Source organism: Miniopterus natalensis, chromosome 9 (genome assembly GCF_054644295.1).
Source record: "Miniopterus natalensis isolate mMinNat1 chromosome 9, mMinNat1.hap1, whole genome shotgun sequence".
NCBI classification, from domain to species: domain Eukaryota; kingdom Metazoa; phylum Chordata; class Mammalia; order Chiroptera; family Miniopteridae; genus Miniopterus; species Miniopterus natalensis.
Genome location: NC_142089.1, coordinates 57,770,347 through 57,797,280, shown reverse-complemented (window position 1 = coordinate 57,797,280; position 26,934 = coordinate 57,770,347). Strand labels below are relative to the sequence as shown.

At 36.9% G+C, this 26,934-nt stretch overlaps 1 protein-coding gene and 1 pseudogene across 1 annotated transcript; both read right to left on the bottom strand.

Moving 5' to 3' along the window:
- Positions 1–771: 771 nt before the first annotated feature.
- CDC7 (cell division cycle 7) lies at positions 772–26,723 on the bottom strand. Its single transcript, XM_016197198.2, has 12 exons — positions 26,645–26,723; positions 25,667–25,841; positions 18,033–18,116; positions 16,248–16,383; positions 12,490–12,583; positions 12,263–12,405; positions 11,132–11,384; positions 10,199–10,294; positions 9,293–9,471; positions 8,532–8,614; positions 5,605–5,754; positions 772–2,579 (listed from the first exon to the last, which is right to left on the bottom strand). Exons 2-12 carry the CDS (start codon positions 25,779–25,781, stop codon positions 2,185–2,187), a joined length of 1,728 nt encoding a protein of 575 aa, XP_016052684.2. The 5' UTR covers positions 25,782–25,841; positions 26,645–26,723; the 3' UTR covers positions 772–2,184.
- On the bottom strand, positions 8,255–8,361 carry LOC148092472 (U2 spliceosomal RNA; annotated as a pseudogene).
- Positions 26,724–26,934: the final 211 nt, after the last annotated feature.

The following is a 26,934-nucleotide window of genomic DNA, read 5'->3' as shown; positions in this document are numbered from 1 at the left end:
CTTAACCATTTTATCTCAAGAGTTTGAGCAATAAGATTACTAAAAAACTGCAAGTGAAAAATAGCTGAATATTCTGGTAACTTCCATAACAGGAAATGGCACTACTTCTTAATCTTTCCCTAAAAATGGCTATTTTGCCTAATTAAAATCTTTTAGGGAGATCTCTGCCATTATAAAATGGTGTTCAATGGGCTGGAAAAACCTTAAGAATATGCATATGGAAGCTTCTATCTACATAGCACCCCAAGCTGAAGCGACCTTCTCTACTGGGACTGAAATTCCCTGACAACCAATTTGTAGCACTGGGTATCTTTTAAAGCACTAGCTCCCTAACTTCCCCCTGCACATGAGCCAAGTTCTATGCTAAAACTGACATTAATGGAAAGTTGAAAGCCCTGGATATTAAACTTTCTTAGAGAATGTCTCCTTCCTGTACTTCTGGTAAATTTTTCTTCCTGTTAATTTTCTGAGAATATGTTCACTTGACTGAGTCACATTAATAAATTTTTTTTAGCTAAGACTTCATTTTAGTTACTGAAACACTTTACTATTTGTGAAAAATATCCTGTAAGTGAAGTCAATGAGCACTTTTCTAATAAAAAAAAAATCTACTTCTTTCATATAGTATTACTTAAGCCAGGGAACGTTTTGTTTTTTTTTAATCTACTACCTACTATTTGCTGGAGAGCATTCATCCATCTCAAAGGAAAAATACTCCCAGTGGTCATTCTTTTTTTTTTTTAAGGTATTTTTCAAATCAGTAGACTGACATAAAATATATAAAAGGATAACTTTATTAAACATACAAATTCAAAAAAATTCAAGTTTTTTCTTTTAAAGATGACAGCATAAAACAGAGCGATCAATGGTAATGGTATACACACACACACACACACACACACACACACACACACACACACACACACACACACACTATACTTACCAAATAGTGCAGGTAGACGTACTGACTCCAATGTTCAAAATACAGTGAAAGTTGTATGTCCCTAAGCTGGTTCTATACTGTGACTTCTAGCAATGGGAAACTTCTCGATAAATCCACATCCCGACTCACTTCCCAGAGTCCTTACGCTGCCACTGATAGTACATTATATAGTCGAACATAAACCTCTCTCTGGTTCTTCTCTACTTTGCCTACTTCATTCTCTCTCTTCCCACCCCAGTCAAGACTCAGTAATCAACCTTCTCTTAGCAGGAGCAACTTAGTGAACACAGAATAGAGAGATCTGGACGGCTCTAGGCAGATGAACAACCTCTGGTAATATTCTCAATTCTGTGTTCACTTTTCCTTTTAGCAGCCACCTAATTATACTTAAGATGGTGTTAAAAAAAGGCACACACATTGAGAGAAAAAGAATTTTGGACTATCAATATTCACTTTGGTCCTGTGGCTTCCCTGTATCAACCAGCATATGCATTATTTTAAGTTTCCAACTGTAAACATATACAATATTTAACAAAGCGCCCAGAACCTTTCTGGAAAGCACCATATAATTTCCAAGGAGAATGTGTGAAGTGGGGGTAGAGGTGGCAAAAAAATCAAGAGAGAAACTATTTTTAAAAAATGACGATTCACACAATAAATGCTTTCACAGAATACTTTTTTAAATGGATAAATTCAATGTTAAGTGATATCCCACCTAAACATTTTCTCATTAATTGTTTTAGTGTTCACAAAAGGTATACTATATGCCTCTAGCAGAGGAAAGTGTCTTAACCCACAGAACGGTTAGAGCACCAGCACCAGGTTGAGTTTCCCAAAAGTACACACAGCTCACAGTCTGAAGAAACCAATTAAGTCTTTTGACTCATTTAATCCCTAACACATCCATTAATTTTAAGACTTGTACCCTGAACCCCAAGGTACAAGGCTAAAACTGCTCCTTTTTATGTACATGGCAATGACAAGTAATTAGGGAAACTAAAAAGCTGATTCTCCTTGGGTAGATCTAAGTCAAAGATCATGCTGTTAGTACAAAAACTAACGCAGGCAATTTAAATAATCTTAATCCATATTTTATAATCTGCCGAGAGCAAATACTAAAATTTTTAAATAAATTATTCATCCTGTCCTGGTCTCTAACCAAGAACTTATGGCTCTACAAAGAACTCTCTTACCCCACCTCACAATACCCAACAGGAAATATTAAATGAAGAACTAAATAATCACAAATTCATATCTTTAAAAAAAGGGTGCAACAAAGCTGCTTCTGCTGTTATTCTTGAAGCTGGATTTAGATCCAGAAGTCTATCAAGCAGGTCGTAAGCTTCATCAGGGACGTTGTCCCAGCCTTCTAGGTTGGTAGTGTATGCATCAAAACAGCCCCCACAGCCATTTCTGTTCCCTTTATACAATGAATTCCCTGAGTGCTGTGCTTGAGGTGTCTGTATGAGGTAAGGAGCTTTATGGTCAGTCTTCTCTGGAAAAGTTGGGTCATGAGAAGTAGGCCCTTGTATATCACTTGCTAATTTGGAAGTGTTAGCATCTATGCCTTTGAGCTTCTCACAGAGTTTTCTCAAGTCTTGTGCTGGGACTTCTTTGCTACACAATATTGACTTGCCTGAAAGAGAAAAATCACATATATTTTATATTATTTGAATAAACCAGAAGCTTCTCTCACAAGAGACATGCAAGTCCAACCACTGCTTTGAGGATATATTTACACACAGTATGAGACAGAACACCACATGCTATTTTAAGATGTGTTTTGCACTACAGAGCTGAAGGTCAAATCATAAAGTGGGAGATAGTAAGTAGTAAGCAGTGACTTACTAAGGACTTAGTAAGGACTGCTAACTTCTCCAGCTTCATCATATCCTTCTGTAATCTTTAATCAACTGCAGCTTCTATATGACTTTGACTACATGGTTCCTATCTTGGCCAGGATGCCCTGCCCTCCCCCATGTGCCCAGGGTAACCTCTGCGAGGCCTGACACTCTCAGAGAGTTGATCATTCTAAACTTCTGTTGAATCCTGTGAAAATTTCCTATTACTTTGCTATCTTGTGTTGTAACTGATAAATATATGTCTATCTCGCTTACTAGACTATGAGCTCTTTGAAAATAGGACTATCTCACTTATTTTTGATTCCCCCAAACCTAGACAATGTTTGGTATATACCAGATTCTCAACTAATGCCTGTTGGATTGGACCAAAAGGCATTATTCAGCTTCTCATGTCACTGTTCAAATATTACCTTCTTATAGATGCTGTCCTCGACCAACCTATCCAAAATAGCCGAGCCCCCTTCACTCCCTTTCCCCTTTTATCTTTCTTAATACTACTGATCTATATGACAGTGCATATTTATTTTGTCCTCCCCCTCTAGAATTTAAACTCTATGAGAACAGAGATCCAACAATAATAGCTGGCATACATAAAGTCCCAATAAATGTTTCTGAATGAATGAATACAAAATGGTGTGGGTTTTTTTGGCCTTATATTTCCTTATTAAACAGAAATGTGGCTCTAAAAAATGAGTAGCATAGCATATGGATTCCTTTCTGTGGTATTTGTTAACAATGTGGATTGTTAAAGCAATTAATTAACCTAGCTCTGGATAATACAAAATTATTTTTACACATTCTAACTACAGGACTGGTGTACTAAGGTAGGGAAAAAAGGAGGGGTGGCATGGCAGGCAGAGAGGAGACAAAGGAAACAAATTACCAAAAACTAAGTTGGTTGAGGATACAACATGCCAATCCTTTTTTACTTTTAAAAATATATATATATCTTTATTGATTTCAGAGAGGAAAGGAGAGGGAGAGAGATAGAAAAACACCAATGATGAAAGAGTCATCATTGACTGGCTGCCTCCTGCATGCCCCTTACTGGGGACTGAGCCCGCAACCTGGGCATGTGCCCTGACCGGGAATCGAACCTCGATCTCCTGGACCCTAGGCCGATGCTCAACTGCTGAGCCATGCCGGCAGAGCCTGTTTTACTTTTAATTCTATTTTATCATTCCTGTTCTCTCTAGAAAAGTATAGCCAGAGGAGAATAGTCATATAGTTTTATTCCTTAATTTATAGGCTACTCTGAAGTCATGAAATAATGCTGTGTGTTACAGCACCTCCCCAAGTTATACAATATGCCTAAATTATTTTTATATATATATGCAAAGAGATGACTTATTAATCAGGGAAAACAATTTAAACTGATACAGCCAGTCAATAAAAAATATTTTGTCTTTTGAATTTATTCGACACAACTCAACAGGCACTTAAATGACAATCTATCATGGGGCCCAGTCTAATGGCTGAGGACAGTGGGGCAGGTTACACACAAGAGAATTAGAAGGATTCTCACTGCTAATCTTAGGCAAGTCATTTCTTTGAATCATAAAGAATAACACAGTTGTGGAGGCTAAAGTTTTGAGTTCTGTATTCAAAAGTTACAGTAAGATTTGACTACATTTGATATAACTATAGAAGGCATACTAACAAAACTGTGACAAGTGCTACATAGCAATATATATATAATTTTAATCCTCAGCTGAGGAAATTTTTTCCATTGCTTTTCAGAGAGTGCAAGGGAGAGGAACAGGAACACTTCTTGAATGTGTCATGTGTATTTTGACAAATGTTCACACAGTGGGTTTATCATGCTTCATTTAGGCTATGTCTGAACTATTATTTTCCTTAATAAAGCTGAATGAATTTGAATGTCCAAAAATGCCGCCCCCCCCCAAAAACACACACACAAAAGACCCATTGATCCTCAGGCTGGGCACAGGGCAGCCAACTGACTCTTGAAGTGGGTTGACTGAAATTGTCCCGAAGGGGTGTTTTATATTGTATGGTAACATGCTGACTTAATCACACCCATTCACTTTGGAAAGTATTAACATAATGTGTGTGGAGAGTAAACACAAGGTGGGCATCAGAGTTCAAATGTTTGCCTAGAGCAAGGCTGAGATAATTCTCAGGTGCCCTGTGATGTACACTGTATCTCCCAGTCTGAAACTCCAAGAACTTTGTGTAGCTAACGAATGATATCCCATGTCCAATATGTGCTTACAATAATACATCAGTAAAGGTGTTGTGTTCATTTTCTTCTCTGCTACACTAACCTTAAGACACCTGACAACTAACACACATTCTACTATTGTCCTTTCTGTTGTCCTTATTACACTATTATAATTAACTTTTACTTATTAGTATAGACCATTTAGTCTAGATCATTAGTATAGATCATTTAAGGCAGGTCCCAAAGCACCTGCTTAATAAATGCACAATAAACACACTTTAAAAATATTATTAAAAATATTTATGTAATAAAGTCAAACCACAACTACAGGGACTTAAGATTTCCCTTATTCTTTTATTTAAGTTGATAGAGTTAAACTTTAAATATTGGAAAAGTGTAGCACTTTGTGCTTAATAAGATTAAATATTAGAAGAGATGAAAAATTTTCCTACACAATGCAATAATTTTTAAGCACCTGAGAAATTTTCTATCTAACAAGAACTTTATGAATACAAAATGTTTATTTTTAATGGGAATTTCATAATAACTTATTAAGTAATTTGTAGAAGAAAATCAAAGGCATATGTTTTGTTCAATAATATAAAACTGCTTACCAAAAGTTTTAGCAGCCTGGATAGTTTCTCTGGATCCACGAATTGTCATAATTTGAGCCAAGGCAGTTAAATCATCACTTGCTTTATAAAATGGGTATCGTCCACTGAGCAAAGAAAGAAATATGACACCTGCAGACCACATGTCAATTGCTGTAACAGAAAACAAACTTTTAAAAAATTTCCAAATCTATAATTTTATCATCTACATCAGTTCTCAACCAAATACATTCAAATCATCTTGAGAGCTTTAAAAATTCTGATGCCCAGGCCCAATCCCTCTGAGACTCTGATTTAACTGTTCTGGAATAGGGCTCAGGCATCAATATATTTTTTAAAAGTTCTCCAGATGCTTTTAATGTAATTTCAAGATTGAGAATCTCTCATCTAATATCTTTAATGCACAATATAATGTGTGTGTTTTTCTTTAGCAACATTCTTGGTAAATTTAAAAGGAATTTCATCATTAGAAAACACTAAGTAAATGCACATTTTAGAAGGCCAAAAGAAATCCAAAAATAGGTATGTGGGGGGAAATCTAGATGCTCCTCAAAAATTATACACCATAGTAGTAAAAGTGGTTCATTTTAGTGAAAAGTACTGAACAGTAGTAGCTCTTCTTCAGCCAGGTGCTAACCCTAACTTTCACTACAGAAACTTGATTCTCCAGAATTCTGGCAGTTAAAATTAAGAACTGCTCAGCCTCATGTTCAGAAACATCTTTTAGGGACATCTTCTCTCCTAATTGTTGACCTCCAAGTATCACCAAATTAGCTCTCTGTTCCCTTGGCTGCTGTACTATCTGCTTTTCTTGGTTCCCTTGGTACCTCTGCCTGCTCCGTCAGAGTTTTCTCCAAGCCTTAAGTACTGAGGTTCCCCAGAGCTCCAGCCTCTTCCCCCTTCCACTTTCCCTTATTGGCCCATCCATTTCATGGCTTCAACTACCATTTATACAACGATGACATTCAACGGAATTTCCAAACCAGGCTTCCTGAGCTTAATACTTACTTTTATTCTGTTGGACATCTCTATCTGAATGTCCTAAAAATATCTCAAACCAATTAACACCCCAACCTTATTTTCCCGTGTAAATCAGCCACTTCCTCTTTATTCGTCACTCGGTTACTAGCACTATTCCAAGTCTCCCAGGCTAGGAATGATAAACATCCTGAATGCCTTTCCCCGCACCTCCCACACCCAAATCCCACATCCATTTGTTCACCAAGCTCTGCCTCTCCCCTCCTGCACTTTTCTTTTCATTCCTATTACTAATGCCCTCATTCAGGCTTTCAGTCTCTCACCTGGACCACGGCAGGCCCCCACTCTCCAAAATCTATCCTCTCTGCACACATGACAGAAAATCCACCTAAAAAAATTATTACCATCTCATTCCCTTCATAACTTTCTAACACCTAAAGGATGCAGTCCAAGCCATTTAACAAGTGTGATCTGACCTTGTCTACCTCTTCACAGGTTTCTCACCATTCCTCAACTTCCATCTTACATTCTAACTACACTAAACTTTTGTTTCCTGTATGACTACACCATGCTGTTTGTTGAGTTCCTCTGTTCATGCCTCAGGGCCAACCCCCATCCCAATTTACAATGTCTCCTCAGGGGTTCTCTCTTCATAAACTTTCTTCCAAAATCCCTTCAGGTAGGATAGTCAGGTATCCCTAAAATATCTTATATCAAGTTTTATAACCATACTCACTGGGTTATTTTATAATTATTTGAGAGTGTGTCCTGACTAGAGCATAAGCAGATAGTTTCATTCTTTTTTTATATCATTAGCAAGCACAGAATACACACAATGAATGGACGCTTTTCTTTAACGTCCATAATCCAAGCAAATGGTAGGATTCATCTGTTCAATAAGCTGTTTCTGGGTTCCAGTTCAATGACAACTTTCTTATTTGTCAAAAATCTTTTTAATGCTATTTCATTGTTTTCACAATAAAATATAATTTTAATGAACTACACAATCATATGTGCATCACAGAAAACTTTCGAGATATCAGGCAAATAGGTAAAATTCTGCAAGTCCTAAGTTAGTAAAGGCTACTAAACACAATTTAGTTCCCCACAAAGACGGTAACAAAACTCCTGGTAAAATTATCTTGTAAATAAATAAGCAAAATGTGAGCTATTAAAAAATTAGTTTTTAAAAAAAAAATACACAGTGCCCAGCCAGGCGTGGGTGGCTCCGCAGCTGAGCGTCGACCTAGGATCCAGGGGATCAGGGTTCGATTCCCGGTCAGGGCACATGCCCCAGTTATGGGCTTGATCAATGACTCATCATTGGTGTTTCTATCTCTCGCTCTCTCCCTCTCCTTTCCTCTCTCTGAAATCAATAAAGATATATTAAAAAAAAAAACAACAAAAAAAAACACACTAAGATTAGAAACCTTCGTAAATATTATCTTGCCCTGGGGAGTTGTGGCACAGGGTTAGAGCATCAGCCCGCACACTGAAGGGTCACAGGTTTGATTCTTCATCAAGGGAATGTGCCCGGGTTGCAGGTTTGATCCCTGGTCCCGGTTGGGGCTCATGCGGGAAGCAACCAATTGATGTGTCTCTCTAACATCTGTTTTTCTTTCTCTCTCTCTCCCTCCCTCCCCCTCCCTCTCTAAAAACCAATGGAAAAAATATCCTAGGGTGAGTGTTAATAACAAAAATAAATTTTTAAAAATTGTATTATCTTTAAACTGATAAAAACAGATACTAAACTTGATCTTAGCCAAAAGGTGGAGAACTGATATTATAGTCATATCTTTAAAAATGGGAATAACGAACTGCTATAACCACTTATGTAATTCAATTAAAAACAGAAGAGCTCAAATATTAGTCATAAATACGTAAGATCATAAAATAAAATATACCTGGGGCAACCGATTTTAATTAGGTTCTGTATTTTTAGTGCAACATACCTGTAGTTTGATTGGGGCACTTTGTCAAGACCTCTGGTGCTCTGAATCCCGGTGTACCTGCCCTAGGTGCAACCTGCTGCCGCCTTATGATAATGAAATAAGAGTTTTCTAGTTATGTTAAAGTTTAGTTATTTAAGACCAAAAAATAACATTTATTAATTTAGCTCAAAGTATATTCTACACTGACATCTATATAAATAAAAGTTATAAAGCAAATGATAATTTAATGTGATGAAAATCCTAAATTTTGCTGCCATGGATCCTTCACCATCTCTACTAGTTCCCAGGCCTTACTGCAGAAAGGTTTTAGGGTAAAAAGAGGTAGACGGTAAGAGCTACAATAGAAAAAATAGAATTCAATAAGGAATTCAGAGGTATGAATATTTATTTCTGCTTGGAGTAATACACTTATTCACTCATACACTTAATTCATTTATTCAGTTAATCAGGGAAGGCTCAAAAAAGCCGAGTCCCAAAGGAAAAGGAAAATTTACGCGACAAAGAGCTGGGGATGGGAGTGAGGGAAGAGCTCTTGTATTTGTTTCTGGTTATTCTACATCAGCAGGAATGAAGGAAGGAAACACATGACAATCGTTATCATTTGCTCTTCAAGGTACTGTTCTCCATCAGTGCCCACGTAGTTCACAGATCTGCGCTGCTCTCTTTCACTCACTGAATCAAATGTCTAACAAAAACGATGCAATTTCTAATCCTGTCTAGCACCATGTTGGTGATTTTACAGCACTGTCAGAACACGTTACCTTGAAAGGCAAATACTGCAAACTTTATCTGTTGCATAACAGTCACAGGTCAGGCTGGCTGGGCAAGAACTGGGAATTTTCTTCATCACACCACTATTTGGAACTTTTGTAGAAACAGCCTTCTTTTTTGTTGCTAACTTTCTGCAAAGTACATCCACAGTCTTTGACTGCTTCATAAGCTGTAAAAGAAAAGTTGCATTTTCTATTTTCATGATATTTAACTTGATGCCTTCAATGGGTAAAATGGGTAACTTTTCAAACTGCTGAATGTGCTATTGGATTATACACAAATAGTTGTCTATTAAAACATTTAAGGTCTTTTAGGTTTTTCTGTTGAATAAACTTATTAAAATTTACTGATTAGTACTAGTTTGGTAAATATCTGACTTCTACTTTATTTGAACTTCTCCTGATATGTTACAAAAATATAAAAGGTATGTTCCAGTGTCTAACTCCATTTCAGAACTGTAAACTGCACCATTATACTGGCTAAACTCAGAGTTTTAATTTGTTGCTCATGCTAGCTGTGACAGAATATCTTAAGTCAATTTAAAACCATTTAACATTTGTGACAATTTTACAAACATCTTTATGCTACCAACTGTGTCAGAAATGTGTTAGCTGTTGGGAGCTCACATTCTAGTCAGTGAAGGAAAGGCCTTAATAATCCACATGTTGCTTTAGAGAAAGAGCAACAGTCAGCAAATGAAAAATTCCACCAGGAAAGTTCAGAAAAAAACTGAAGAAAATAAAAGTGTTGACTAGATACACAAAGCAAGTAATACCTTCTGCCAAAGTAAAACTCTACTTTTAAAAACTTCCTGATAATTAATGCTGATGTAGCCATTCTCTAAATTATCTTCAGTGTACGACTATCTGATTGCACTAATAAGCTACATTACTTACTTTCACTGCAGGGCTCTCATGTGAAATGGAGCTGTGTATATTGAAATTTCTTTCTCCAAAAACAGAGCGCTGGACAGAAAGGCCTACAGATCCATCCTACAATACCAACAAAAACAAGGAAAATAAGGATCATATCTGTAACACTTTCTGCCAGCTGTACTCTGCCATAGTTTTGAAAGACTTAAGTGACATGAAATAAAAACAGCTGCATCCAAGTCATTCTCAGGCACCAAAACACTTCTGTGAAAGGAGAAAATAGTCTAGACAGAACTCTTAACACCCGTACAATGTTATCATAGTACACAAATATATATAACTAAAAAAATTCAAAACCACCTGCATGGATGTTACATTTGGCAGTGCAGCTAAAATGGAGATAGACACTTCTGAATTTTCCCCCTGTAACTAAGCTTTCTTATAAAAAAAATAATCTGAATTTTAAAACATGCAGGAAAAACTTATTATTTTTTATTTGTTATATAATGTAATTGTAATGGCAACGACATTATAAATCTACCATGTAAACTTCAGTTTTAAAATAGGAAAACAAGCCATTACAAATCTTAGTAAAAATCTAACCAATTGGATATGTAACAAATGCAAAAAATTATTTTAAATTACAAGTATTATCCTACTATTATATTTCCCTCTGTTGGATGAAGGAGTACATTTCTAAAACCATGTTATTACTTAAGAAATAAAAGAGGTAGCCCTGGCCAGTGTGGCTCAGTTGACTGAGCATCGTCCCATGCACTGAGAGGTTGCTGGTTCAATTCCCAGTCAGGGCACCTGCCATGGTTGCGGGTTCCGCAGGGGTGTGCAGGAGGCAGCCAATCGAAGTTCCTCTCTCTACCCTGCCCATCTCCTCTCTAAAATCAATTTTTAAAAAAACCACATATTTTTAAACAAGTAAAGAAATAAAAGAGGTAGAACCTTTCCAACTTTTCCTTCTTTAATCTGAATTTGAGTATGTGTGTAGGGCCTTTTAACAGAAGTTTTTGTGGTGGGCTGCTGATCCAGCTCCCTAGGTGCTGCTGGGCCACTCAATGAAATCTTGTTTCCAGTCATTACATGGGATTTATTTTGTGAACGACTTTCCTGCTGATTTTCAGACTGGACAAATTTGAGAAGCTCTATTTTCGTATCATGGGTTCCTTGGGCCAAACCAAAGTCTACCAAGGCGTACCTAAGAAACAAAGTTAAGTTTTTAGTTCTCTGTAACAATTAAAGCTTAGTAACATCATAGTGTGCTCAAACTATATTCATACAGAAACTAATTTTTTTGGTGACCAATTAAGAATTTATAACATTCTTGAAAAAAAGAAAAATAAGTTTTACAGACAAGGATTTAATAGCTAACTAGGATTGAAAAGTAAGGAAAGATAACTCTCACACACACACACCCCTTTATCCCCCTTTTCCAGTGGCTTGACAAGGAATGAAGGATATAACACAATCCTTTCTTCTCGGATGGTGCCAGAGATGTCACATAGCAAGTAATTTTTAAATAAACAAGTTTAAAAGAAAGATTAAAATCAGAGTTTTAAAATCTGATTTAATTACAGAAAATTAAAGAGAAAACTCAGTTGAAAGGCCCAAGGAAAAAATTTATAGTTCTATTCTCATTATCACACTTAATATGATCCATTGAATGAACAGCAATATTTAAGTTTTCAATGCCTCTATATATACATATAATCAGCATAAAAATATAAACAAACACAAAACTTAGTGCTGAAGCAGGAAATTGGCTATCATGTGGTCCAATCCCTTCATTTACTAGAAAAGAAAAATAAAGCCCAGAGATAAAAGAGAAATGTGTAAGGTCAAAAAGGACTAGACCCTTTCTAAGTTTTTTTGAGCTGAGAGCCATGGAACATCTAATGATGTACACTGCTTTATTAATGTAATTTTTTCTTCTTCACTGTATTTCCGTTCCCTGATCACAATGAAAGTCTGAAACAGGCAAAATCTGTGTGCATGGTTGTTCTATGTCTAGGAGATAGATCTCATAGCACAAATTCATTCAAGTGTAAATATTTTCTGGTAACTTTCCATACTTACTTTTTCAGGCACCTATTATATAAAAAATTGCTGGGCTTAACATCACGGTGAACAATACCAAACTGATGAATGCGTTTCAAAGCTTTGAAAAGATTAAACATATATTCCCGTACTTCTTGAAAGGAAAGAGAATTCAAGATATCCTAAAATAAAGTTATACATAAGGTCATAAATTTTTAAAAATTAAATATTTAGTTAATAAAAATTTAAGAAATATCAAAACCTACCAAAAAGGACTCATGCTCCAGATATGGCATAGCAATAACCACATGATCATTTTTCCTAAAGCAGTATTTAACTCCCATGACATTGTCTTGCCCCCTAGTGGAAAAATGCACAGTGAACTTTAGAGGAAAGGTCAAATAAACTGCAACTTTATGCCTATTTTTTTTAAATGCAATTTTAGCAATGCATAAATAATGCTAGAAGACTAATTTAAAACTATCATTATATAGGACACTATACACATTTAACTGACTTGTACAATATAAAGTTTTTTAAAAACACAAAAATAGCACCAGTTATAAAGTTACAATAATAATTCAAATACGAGATAATTATAGCTTTAATTGGAGAAGTGACAGAATGAGAAAAGATGAGTAAGAATGAATTAACAAGATTAGTAGCAGGTAAGATGGTAATAGTAAAATTAAAAATAAGTTACTTAAAAAAAATAAATTTAAAAATAGCCAATATTTATTCACTATATGCCAAGCTCTGATCTAAACACTTCACATCTATTAACAAATTCACTTAATGTTCACAACCCTCTGAGAACGGTGATATTTCCTCCCCCTTTCTACAGGTAAGGAAGTTAAGGCACAGAGAGGTTAAGGAACGTCCTCATTAAACTATGTCGTGGAGCCAGTCTGCTCCTGATCTATGCTCTTAACCACTATGCTACACTGCATCTCATAAAAGATGAGGAAAATAGGGTAAAGTTGATTTCCATGGCTTTGAGCCTAAGTAAGTTAAACAACATGGATACCAATAAAATACGTAGAGAAATCAGGAAAAGAAGCTTCAAAACCAAGACCTCATCATGTTGATAAAGATACCTAGATACAGGACTACATTTGAAGTGAAAAGTCAGTGATAGTATTTGCAAAGAAGTGATTCGTACTGCAGTGAAAATGATTAGAGAGCAGAAAAAACTAAACTTCGGGAAAGTCTCAGGTTGGAGGGCAAAATAAGGAGGAAGGGGCAGAAAGCCCAGAGAGAAATGTCACCAAAGTGAGGAGTTTTGAAAGAAGAAGTGATCAGCATGGAGGTCTGAGAGAATAAGAACAGAGGGAAGGCTTTTAGTTTGGCAACAAGGAATTAACTGGTAATTTTTCAGAGAGCAATTTAAGTGGAAAGGAAGAGGTAAAACAGGATTTAAGGAGGGAAAATAGGTGGAATTAGAATATCAAGACAATTTGCCTGAAATATCTGGCAAAGAAAAGAAGAAAAACCATGTGGAATCTAGATGGGAAGCAAGATCACATACTTTTTTAATGTGCAGTTTTGACATACAGGGAAAGAAAAAGTGGTAGAGAGAGATATTTAAAGTGTGGGAAAAGAAATGATCTCATTCAAGGGACAAGAATGTATGTAACATGCCTTAGAGAGGCCATCTCATCCACTTGTCTTCTATAATAGAAGGGTAAAGCAAAAAAATAAGTTTGTTCATTCATTCTATAAATATTTAGTGGGCACTCGTACTTGCTAGACACTATGTTAGACATCAGGGATGAAATGATGAATTAAAATTAACACCACTTCTGCCATGGAGTTTACTATCAGATAATAAACAAGGTTAACAAATAACGACAGATTATAAGAGTTTTTAGAGATCAAAAGTGCTGTGACAATAAAAAATAGAAGAATCTAATTTAACTCAGGGTAGACCTCTTTGAAGTGGTCCCACTCATTTTATTTTATTTTATTTTATTTTATTTTATTTTATTTTATTTTATTTATTTTTATTTATTTTTAAATATAGCTTTATTGATTTCAGAGAGAGGAAGAGAGAGAGATAGAAACATCAATGTTGAGAGAGTCACTGATCGGCTGCAGCCGGAAACTCGGGCATGTGCCCTGACCGGGAACAAAACCCTGATCGCCTGGATCCTAGGTCGCTGCTCAACCACTGAGCCACGCCTGGCCGGGCCTACTCTTTTTTTTAAATATGTTTTATTGATTTCAGAGCAGGAGAGAAACATCAATGATGAGAGTCATTGACCAGCTGCCTCCTACACGCCCCCTGCTGGGGACGGAGCCGCAACCCAGACATGTGCCCTGACTGGGAATCGAACCTTGAACTCCTTGTTCATGGGTCGACACTCAACCCCTGAGCCACGCTGGCCAGGTGGAGTGGTGTCACTCTTGCTGAGATGAGGAGTCAGCACTGTGGGGGTTCTTCCTGAATGAAGAAACAGTATGGGTAGTGGTCCTGAGGTAAGAAAGCTCTTGAGACAAATTTGAGGAACTAAAAAAACTGGAGCACGGTGAGGGAAGTAGGAAGAAACAAGGCATGAAACAAGGATAGATCTTCTTCAATGTACCCTGGGAAACCACTGAAGGATTTTAAGTGGTTGAAGTAACAGTATCCAATTTATATTATATACATACCTATTTTTATATTTTAAAAATCACTCTGGCTGTTTTGAAATCATGGGATTATGGGGGGGAAGGAAAAACAGGCTACTACAGTAACCTAGGCTTGGACTGAAGAGCTGGTTGAGAAAATAGAAAGACGTGGATGAGTTTTCAGATATATTTTGGAAGTAAAATAGCCAAGACTTGGTGATGAATGTGGTTTAGAACAAAAATGGAGAAACCGAGGATGAGTACTAGGTTTCCAGCTTAACCAACTGGATAGAGAAAGTGGTGCCATTCACTGAGATGGGCAGATGAAAACCAGTTGTGGCAATATGATTTTTTTTTTTGGTAGGCAAAGATGGATTAAAATTTAGTTTTTGGCATATTACACCTGAGATGTTTATTAGGTACCCAAGTAGAAAATGACAAATAGGCAGGTGAATATATATAAATCTGCAGTTAAGAGGTCTGAGGCTAGATATATACTTATCAGAATCATTACTATGTATTTAGTCATGTGAACATGATCCTAGAGTCTAGGAACAGTCTAGAGAAATAAAGCCCAGAATCAAGCACTGAGTAACTCCAACATTTAGCGGCAGGTAGAAGAGGAAGAGCTGGCAATGGATATTAAAAATGAAAGGCCAAACAAAGCAGGAAGAAAAAAAGAAGTACGTGGCAGTATAGAAATCAGAAGATAGGTTCAAATCAATTATGTTAAACACTGCCTAGAGTTCATGTGAAAAGCATCAGGGACTGGCAAAATGAAGTCATGGGTGATTCCACCTAAAGGAGTTTCAGTTTAGCATAGAGAAGAGCTGCCACACTTTATGTGTAGTGAAAGAAGGTGTAGAAGTGAAAACAGCACATGTAGATAATTTTTGAGAAGTATGACTGTGAAGGGAAGCAAAGAAATGATGGAGCAGCTAGAAGTAAGATGGCAGTACAGGGAGGATAAGAGATACTAGATCATTTCCATATGTTGATAAGAATGACTTAGCAAAGACAGGCCAATGAGAGACATGCCAGTTGATTCTGTTGCTCAAAATAAAATATGAGATGAGGCTGTCTATAGGAGGGGAAATACAAAATGTAAGTTCCGCACATTTAAAAAAATATCTAGACCATGGATGCCAAGGTTTATGATTTGGCAAGAAGACGAGAAAAAAAGTGGTAAAAGAACTTGAAGTCAAGCTTAGCCTCAAGGGAAATCCACTGCAAAAATTAGAATAAATTTAACTAACCATTTCAAGGTTAGAGGAAAAGTACTAGCAAATTGCAAACACTTGACTGAGGAATATGTTTAATTAATGGAAAATCTCACCATCCCCATTCGATAGCTACTTAAAAATCTTAAAAATTTATACAGCCAGTTCAATTAAAATGTCTTTAAACTGCCTACCCAGCCACTGTTAAGCATTGAAGTTCAGCTGCAATTCTTATAGGATGACTTGTTGGAATTAAGTGTTTTAGAGCAATTTTCTCTTCCGGTCCTACTTGTAACTGTGCTGTGGCCAAATAAACAGAGCTGAAAGTGCCTGTAAAACAATTTTTTAGATTTTTCAATATCTGGTTTTTAAAAATGTTAATAAAACAATGCTAAAATAGATCACAAAACTGTTGAGAACCCATAAAATTATAATAATCATTAATATTTTAGTCCCAATGAACACAAAGAGCAAATACATCTGTGAATACAACTTATTTTCAATTTTTAATAAATTTTTAACTGTCCTCAGTTTTTTAGAGGATACTATATTAATTTAACCAAAGCTCTATAGTAAATCTGTTTGACTGGTTTAGCATAATGCCATGACCCATTCTGGTAAGTATTTTTCTATAATATTGTCATTTGAAATTAGTTTATTAAGACTTGGACACTGGTCTGTTAGAAATCGAAATGATAAGTCTTGGGGAGAAAAAAATACAAAAACACCTCGGCTTTTAAATTTAGCATTAAACTAGAGAGGGAAAAAATCGGTCAGTTAAACTTGAGAAACACTGAGTTAAAACAAATAGATTTTTTTTTTTTTTTACTAAAAAATTTTCCAGAGCCTTTAATGTGTTCTTCATGAATAACCAAAAGGGAACTACACACACTATATTTCCCAAACTTATTTAGTAGAAAGCTATCAGTCTAATCTGTAAGGACAGCATGGTTTTCCAGAAAAGAGTTTTGTACACTAAGCCAGTGTTCAAAACAGACAAGGAAAAGATGTGAAGATCTTACATCCCAACTCATCTCATCTTCTAATTTCTCTGCCCCTACTGACTGGCTTTTCTCTCCCGACATTCTTCCTTGTGAAAAGCAACGAAGTATAAGAAGTTTTTTTTAATATCAAGCATTTCTCTACATACTCCACTATCTCTTATTTTCTCATTTCCTTCACACCTGTCTGCCAACTCGCCCTTCATTAAATCAAAATGATTGGCATCCTTCTTTCTTTTTTTTAATTTAATCTTCACCTGAGGATGTTTTTCACTGATTCTAGAGAGAGGGAGGGAGGGAAGGAGAAAGAGAGAGGGGAACACTGATGTGTGAGAAACACCAGTCGGCTGGCTCCTGTACACGCCCCGAATGGGGGTCAAACCCACAGCCTGGGTTCGTGCCCCGACTGGAAATCGAGCTCTCAACACTTTGGTGCGCAGGCTGACGCTCCAACCAACCAGGCCACACTGGCCAGGGCAATGGTCAGTCTTTCAATGGTATTTATGTTAATACTGACCATCCTATGAATACCGCGCCACTGTATTTTCTCCACTTTGCCATCTTAGGTTTCACGTATGTCTCAATGTACAATTCTACCTAACTACAGTAGAGAACGAGGATAAAGATTTGGCTTCCTTTTATCAAATCTCTCCATTTGCTCTTAAATTTGCATTTTTAGTAATTAATTATCATTAATATTATTAAAATATCAATACTTTTAATAGCATAAATGTTTTATAAAGATTAAACTAGGAATATTCATTTTACTGTAAATATTTACTCTGTCATTCTTTCCAGGGAAAAAAGAAAGGCTGTTACCATTATATTACTACTACTAATATAGTAATATAAACATAGTCTTAATATTTTAAAAAGAGTATATTTTTCAATAATAATAATGAACATCAAGATTAAACAAGGAAAATAGAAGGAGAAATAAAAAACCTTAAAAAGATAGTAAATATATCCCCAAATTACCTTCTCCAATTTTGTCCTTTATCTTAAACACATTACGGAGCTGTGGTACAGCTTCATAAAGCTTCTCAATATCTCTTTTAACACCTATCAAGGAAAAAACAATTTATAGTTACAATTACTAAGAGTATATTTTACACTATCTTAAGTTAAAAAACTCAAATTCTAAACCATTAATTAAGTTGCAAATACGTAAGTATAACAAGCCTTAAATCATGGTAAGAATAACTGAAACCCTATCAAGTGGTTGAACTCACATACACCTCTTGAACAGATGAAACTGTTAAGTCCCAAAATCACACACAGAATTTCTACTACTCTGGAATTACTATATACTAACAGACACATTGGCTTTGCCTACAGTACAACACAACGAAGAAGCTAAATTTAAAAAATACTTTGTGCTATGATCACTAGATGGCATGACAAGGACACAGTGCAATCTTCTTGAAAATTATTTCCTCCCCCTAAAGATATAAAATCTTACAGGCTGGGGAAAGTTTTGTGTATTGTGTATATTCACAGTATTTTCTCAGAGAGAAAGTCTACTAAGGCTCTTGGGAATGTTAAAAAATGTATTTTTTAAATAGTCCCATTACCAAAGGTATCCTCTACTCTTGACAGCAGATAAATTGCTACTTAAAAAAACACACAAAAAAACAAGCTCTTTACAAAAATATACATGGTTAAAATAATAATACAAAATGAGATAAACTACTGGATACAAAAGAGAACTACATATTTGAGTCATCAGATTTTATTCCAATATTCCTAGCCAAGCATCAGCTGCTTTTTAAGTTATAATACTCCACATAGTGTGTAACAGTTTAAGACACTGTCAAAGCAATTTCACATGTATTATCTTTTCAGATCTTCACAAAAGCACTGTGATATTGGCAGAACAGGAATTATTACCCTGATTTTTCAGATAAAGAAACCCTATTCAGAGAAGTTAAATCATATGCCCAGTTTCACAGAGGTGTTGCCGGTAAGTCTCTAGACTCATTCAACATGGTATTTTTAAAAATGCTCAGCAACAGCCTTATTTTAAAAAACGAACAAATTTGGTGCAGCCCATTCTCTAAGAGCTTAATCTAGTAGAAGAGACAGATGTTAAAAGCTCAATCTTAATAAAAGACGATAACTGTAACAACAGAGGAGTATATATTACTAAGTAGAAGGGAGGAGGGGAATGAATACTTCTGAAGGTGGCAGGAAGTTTAAGCTGTATTTTGAAGCACTCATCAAGTAGAAAGAGTGGAAGAAGGAACTATGTATGCAAAGACATGGAGAAGGAAAAAGGCATAGATTATTGTGCGGGAGAGCAGGATGGGGGACATAACGAAACTCAATGTGAAGGGAAAGGCAGAGAATGCAAATGAAAGCCACACAGTTTTTAAGGAGGAAGCTGACACGTAGGTAATTTGAGGGGGAGGAAGAACATTAAGAGCTGGAGAATAAGTAAGAGGTTAGTTCAGTATTCTTCCCACTCTATCAGCCCATTTAAGGAAATCACCTTCCCATCTACTTCACGGGTAGACTGGAGAAGCTTCATCAGTTCAATATAAGAGGCGGTAATTAAGAATACCAGTTTGGAGATGGGAGGCCTAAGTTAAAATCCTGGCCCCACTATTTACCAGCTGGTATGACCCTCCTTGAGCACACAGCTTATCTCTGTGAGCCTTAGTTTCCCCATCTATAAAAAAAGGGATAGTAACAGTACCCATGTCACTGAGATACTGTGAGGATTAAGTAAAATAACATACATAATGTAAGAGAAGCTTTTAACACACTGCCTGGCACACAGGAAATACTAAATGATGACAGTGGTAATTCTTATTGTTGCAATTGTTATTATGTCTTTAGGGCTTCTGCTCTTATTCTATTCCCTCTGCTTGAAATCCTCTTCTCTTACAACTCCCTGACTGGCTCAACTGCCACAGTCTCCGCTATCATCCTATTTAAATTAGCACCCCTCCCATTATTCACACCATCCTATTTATAGTCTTCGAAATACCTATCTACTATAAAATTATCCTGTTTATTATTTGTTCACTGTCTCCCTCCTCCCACTAGAATATAAGTTCCATCAATACAAGCTCCCTGTCTGTAGGGAACTACAGCACACTCAGCTCTTAGCACAGTGCCTGGCACTTTTGTTCAGTGAATGAATTATTACCATCATTAAGGCCATTCAAAGGTAGTTGTAAAAAACAAACAAACTAAAGTTTAGAAGTTGCAAGAGCGAAACCAAAGACAGTAGCAGCTACCTCACTGTCAGCTACTACACTACTTGACTCTAGAAACCAAACCAAGGTGGGAGGAGGGGGAGTGGGTTTTTTAACAGTCATAGTTGCCACAGTCCATTAGAATCTTTCCTAATGAGTGTCAGTTCCAAACTGGTGTCACAGGAAAGGCACCATATGGGTGTCTTTCAATTTGATAGGACATTAGATAGGACATTTCTTTGATTCTAAGACATTTTAACTCTGAAACTGGGATGCAACTTAAATTGTCAGCTAGCATCAAAACTAACAAAATAAGTGTCAGTGACTCCAAGAAAATCCAAGAAACCATAGAGAAGCACTCATCTTTAACCCTTGAGTGCCAAATGGTGGGTGGTAGGGAGGAGCAGGAGAGGTGGTGGTAAAGCAAATGTAGGCAAGCTCCACATAACTGGGCTCTTAAAGGTCCATTTTAACAATGGCTTTAAAAAAATGGATTCATCAAAAAAAATTCTGTATCAGTAATGTATAGAGAACAATACGGTGAGGGGGAAAATAGAGGATCAATAACTCTGTATACAAAAAGTGACTCAAGAGACAGATCTGAAAACTTTATTTTCCTTTTTGAGTACATACCAGAGATATACAATTATTTGTCTAATTAGATCTAAAAAACCTCTTTCACTAAGTATAAAAGAAAAAATTCTACGTGATAAGAAAGTATTGCATCATAGTGTAACTGGCAGCATTTGAGTAGTGCATAAAATGGTATATCTTACACTCAATGTTTAGATACGATGAAATATTCATTTTATTAAATGTATTGAAGTGCTTATGTGCATGTTTTGTTATTGTGTACATGATTAATAGTACCAAAAGCTTTGTAGTAGGATGACAGAGTTGCCACTGTCCACTAATTAGTTTCATGTGGCTATTAAATTAGTTTAATTTAAAAGATTAATTTCCTCAGTCACACTAGCCGCATGTGACAACACAGAAACATTTCCATTATCACAGAAAGTTCCATTGGGCAGTGCTGATATAGAAGAAAGTCTGGAATCTAAAGATCTGGATTTAACTCCTGTCATTAAACCACATAGTGCTCAGTACTTAACCTGTGAAACAAAGGGTTTGGATTAGATGAACTTTACTTTCTAGCTATAATAGTCTACAGTTTCCCATGAGTTCCACATTTTGGAATTTTCCCTTGTATAAGCATGAGCTGGCAATTAGTAGTAGCAATGTTGGTCAGCAGTTAGAAATCACCAGAAAGAAAATAGATGTAATAAGAAAACACTGTAATGCACAAGCCATGTAAATGACTATGTAAGCTTAATGTACTTCCATACCACTGCTCACTATGTACTTACCTACCTTTACAAAATGCTAAATATGTTTATATTAAGGTTTCCTGTCACTACAGAACAACTTTGACATTTTTCAATAACGGTAAAACTTTCCAACAACCAAAGTGAATGCAAAATCCTCAAATTCTGAAGGAGATGAGAGCAGACAGCAGAAGAAAACATTCATGTCATGCTAGAAAATACTAATAAAGGCAGAGACCTTATTATATATATACTTTGAGGATTGGGGGAAGATCCTGAAAAGTGCACAAGCTAAAAAAATTATTTAAACGTCCATATTTTATAATGAAGGTCTAGGCTTCTGGTTTTTCTGCCTCACAATATAGTCAAGTTGGCTTTAATATAGCAATAGCCTCCTTAACTATTTTCCCTGCTTTCACCCTTGTTGGCCTATACTTGCTCCACACAAAACCCAAAGAACTACCTCCTCATACTTCGAATCACCCTCCCACTTCGCCACAATAACCTCCTTGCTATTCCTAAATGCTAGGCACACTCCCACCTGAGGGCCTTCCAGCTTGCTGCTTCCTCTGCCAGAAATGCTCTTCCCCAGATAACTGTAAAGCTCTCTCCTTCACCAACTTCAAGTCTTAGTTCAAATGTCCCCACTGAAGCCTTATCATACTGATTAAAATCACAATCTCTTTCCCCAATACTTCCTATTTCCCCTTCCCTTCCATATTTTCTTCATAACACTAATCACTTTTGAACATTCTATTTCTTTTGTTTATTTTCTACCTCTTTCTACTGGATTGAGTGCACTGGTTTTTGTGTTTTATGCATAATTTATCCCTAGTATCCAGAAAAGTACCTGCACATAACAGATATTTAATAATTATTCATCATATAAATGAAATGCTTTCAATTACTTAAAATGGAAAAAATTGACACTCCAAGAATCTTTATCATGCTTATTCTGGGGCTTCCTGTACTGCCTGGTTTACACTTTCTATAACTAGGGAGATCATATAATTTAGACCAAACTGAGACACTCTTGAGAGTAAGACGGGAACTGATAATAATACTGTAACAAGCAGCATAAACTAAATCTGTCCCAGGCAAACCTAGATGGTACCTATAACCCATTTTAGAATTGTAGGCTAAGAGCATCCATATAAGCAAGCCTTCCAGTACAGTTCAAAAGTATGAAGGAGACATTACATACACACACACACACACACACACACGCACACACGGTGGGGCGAAAGTAGGTTTACAGTTGTTCGTATAGAAAATAATACAATAATTAGTAAATAATAATACAAGAATAAATTGTGTTTTGTGTACTCACAACTGTATACCTCCTTTTGCCCCACCCTATATATATATGTTATAGTTCATTCTTTCACTGAATAGATCTTTATCACTTGCTAAATTTGGAAAATAAATTTTTTTAAGGCTTGCTGAAAGAAAGAAAGAATAAACACTGGCCCAATACTATGCCAGGTACTTTATTCATTGCAGCATTTTTCTAATTAGAAAAAAAATCCAGTGGTTCAATAAGACAACGCAATTAAATAAATTATAACATACCATGCAGTGAAACATTACGCAATCATCTTAAATCAAGCTGTAGAATATTTAGTTACACACAAAATGTTCAAGATACATTGCTAAGTAAAAAATGGAGATTAAAAATAAGTTTGCTATGATCCCAATTTAGTTTTTTGTTTTTTTAATGTATCTCCAGAGAACAAATTGATGGTTGCCAGATGGGAGGGGCATTGGAGGTTGGGTGAAAAAGGCGAAGGGATTAAGAAGTACAAATTGCTAGTTATGAAAACAGTCACGGGAATGTAAAGTACAGCATACAGAATTAAGGTATTAGATGGGTACTAGACTCACCGGGATATTCACTTCATAAGTTACATAAACATCTAATCACTGTTATACGATGAACCGAAGATAATATTGTACGTCAACTATAATTGAAAAATAAGCTGATAAATATCCCCAAATAAAGGACCATGCTATTGACCCATTACACTAAGTATTTTACTTTATATCCTTGCATTAAACCATTTATTCAATATTTCCAAGCATCTACTATGTTCTGGACACTGTTAGGTTCTGGGAATATAAACATACAAAGAATGTCCCATCATTCAAAAGTAATTCCATCAAGGGAAAGTAAATCACATTAGATCATGAGACAGTTATGTGCCTGGACCCCATCAGCTTTACTCTCCTTACTGAAGTTATGTTTTTGAAATAACCTTAGCTTTTATTCAGGGTCATATAAAAAAGAACCATATGAAAAACATTTCAACATGTCCTATAAATTATCAAAGGTACTGTTTATAATATTCAATGTTCTGTTACAGAAAAGCCACAAAACTTTAGAAATTTAGAATAAAATTTGTTCCCCTCTTTATTTCCCAGATTTTCAGAAGAATATTAAAATAGTAGCTTTCACCTGAACATAATGCTAGAATCAAGTCAGATTCACTTATTTATACATTCCGCCTGATGTACAACATATTAGGAGCTATATGAGATACTGCCTTCAAGGAGCTCATAGTATAATTGAAGAGACAAAATACACAGAGTGCTAAACAATACAAGAAAAATAATACAATGATTGTATTACTGTATTATGTGTCCAATGACATCAAGGAAAGTTGGACCATGAAAAACAGGTAATTACAAAAAAAAGAAAAAGAAAAAGAAAAAAAAGAGGGACAGCATCCATAGAACTAGATAAAAGTGGCATTTTAAGATTATTTTATTAGCAGTGTATAAGATACACTGGAGGATAGAAAAAAGTAAAAGCAAGCAGTTTAGGTAAGAAACTGTCATAATCCAAAAGTAAAATATAAGGGAATGAATTAATGTGTTGGAAGTGGGCATGGGAAGAAGAGGTAATGTCACACATTAAAAAAAAGTAAGATAAAGTTGGGAGACTGGATATGGGAAGCAAATATAAAGCATAAGTTGAAGACAACTCTAAAGTTTTAAGAATAAATAGGGTAATAGTGGCGTTTATCACCAAAAATAGGGACATTAGGAAAGGTACTGATTTTGACAGGGTAATTTAGTTTGGGTCAGAAATCAAAAGCATGTGATGTCAGCCCTGGCAGAATAGCTTAGTTGGTTAGAGCGTCGTCCCAAACGCCCAGATTGTGGGTTCGACCTCTGGTCAGGACACATACAAGCAGCAACCAGTGAATGCATAAATAAGTGAAACAACAAATCGATGTTTCTCTCTCTCTTCTCTCAAAATCAATAAACAAAAATATTTTTAATAGCCCTATTTCAAAATCTCTTGATTTTTTTTTTTTTTTTAAAGCATGTGATGTCATACTTTTCTAGGATGGGGTTAAAGTCTACTTTGTAGTGTATATGTCATGGATGAATAGTCAAAACTATCTTTTGGACAAGCACTAAATATGCTTAAGACAAAGATGGAAAGGAAAATTTAGCTACTATTTAGGGGAAAAAATAGTTAACTGGAACTCCTCTATTTAACAAATATTAATTAATAGAGTATGTACTGTGCCCAGGCACTGTACTAGAGCTGGAATGGAGGTCCACATTTGTATAAGATCACGAATTGTTACTCCTCCTCACTTCAAGGTCTGGGTTAGGGTCAAATAACGTTTCATGACATACACTGAGATATAGTGCTTTATTACTGCTACAAACATTTCATTTCTTGTTGTCACTGAATACTGCTTTTGAATACTTTACTGAAAATCCCTCTATGTCAATTCTGAAATCCAAGCTTAATGTAATATGGAGTGTAGACAATAAGAACATAGGTCTAGGAGAAGAGAATTTCTAGTTTGGGTATGAACAAGCTTTGTGTTCTTAGACAATCACTAATATTTAGATGCAACTTCATGTGCAAAATGACACCGTTGGACTACAATCCTTCTTCTAATATGCACTGCAGTCCTAAATCTAGATCTTAGGAAGCTTTACCGATCTGTAAGAATGTTTTTATTTATACATACAACTCACCTTACGATTCAGGAAGTTGTGTGTTTAAAGAATTGAAATTACAGAAACTGTTGCCTGTACATCTTTGAAATTACACACATACCTGGTAGTTTAAAATTCTGCTCATATTTTTTTAAGGAGCCATCCGCCTGTAACCGGTCACACAGGGGAGAAAAAGCCATAGGTTCATCCACCTGAATCCCCAAAGGCGCCTCCATCACAAAACTGGGATGCAAAATGCCAGCTAAGGGATCATGTCCACAGGGGGAGCAAAGCAGCTGTGAAAATTAGAATCCCGGAGAAGACAAGTTTACATCACTCGCTGAACCAAGCACTAAAAAAATACCACTGCCCCAAAGGGGCAAACATTTAAAAATGAACCATATGTTAAAATCCCCAAAGGAAGAAAGCTGTGGGCTATTTCTAAGGATTCCGTTTGCTTCACTTTCGCCTTTCAGTAAAATCGGCAGGGGGCCAGCCAAAGACAAGTTTCTAGTAGGGTGGCGGGCAAGCTGAGGCCACGGGCCCGGGACCACCCTCGCCCCGCACCAGGCCTCGGGCGGGTGGGGGTGGGGGTGGGGGTGGGGTCGGGGGAGAGGGTGGGAGTGGGGGTGGGGTCGGGGGAGAGGGTGGGAGTGGGGGTGGGGTCGGGGTGGGGGGAAGGCCTTACTGGGTAGAGCGGTTTCACCGGAGGAAGAGGACGGGAGGAGGAAGAGGACAGGAGGAGGAAATCGTTTGACTACTGAAAGGGAGCGCCAGGAAGTTCGTCCAAGGCCCCATGCAAGCTGGTGGCGAGCTGACACCACACGGGGCACGAGCGCCGGAAGGAGGAAGGGAAGGGGAATGAATGGGATCCCTCCCGGAGAGCGGACCGCGAGCTCAGCCGGGAAGGACCGTCCTCCCGCGGCCCCGAGACGGAACGGGATGCTTAGTGCGCAGGCGCACGACTTCCCGCCGCAGGCCAGCCGGACCCCAGGACGGGTCGGGGGTACTGCGCTGCGACAAGACCGAAGTGACGATCCAGAACTCGCTTGTAATCCCTCACAATCCCGCGTCATGGAACAAACGGTCGGAAACTCACAGTTTAAGGGAACGCGACTTCCGTGGCTCCCCAGATGCCTGGGTCGCCGCCTCCCAGAGCGCACCACCTAGCGAGTCTGCCAAACGCGCCTGCGCAGTACTTCCTGCCTCGGCGCCTCTGGTTGCTCATGCGCAATGTGAAGCCCTGGGCGCGGCGAATTTCGCAGCCGGGCGCTTGCGCAAAGGGGTTGGGTTACATTGCGGAGGCCTTGGCTGGCCGAAAGCGGTTACAGAAACAAAACCCGGGAATCATCCTTTAATAAAAAACCAAGTGAGCCATAAAATTAACCA

Coding starts and splice junctions, on each gene's coding strand:
- CDC7 (XM_016197198.2), bottom strand. CDS start 25,781: ATGGAGGCGCCTTTGGGGATTCAGGTGGATGAACCTATGGCTTTTTCT. Junction 16,384..18,032: donor AAAGGACAAAATTGGAGAAG/GTAATTTGGGGA, acceptor ATTGTTTTACAG/GCACTTTCAGCTCTGTTTAT. Junction 11,385..12,262: donor TATAATAGGTGCCTGAAAAA/GTAAGTATGGAA, acceptor TTTGTTTCTTAG/GTACGCCTTGGTAGACTTTG.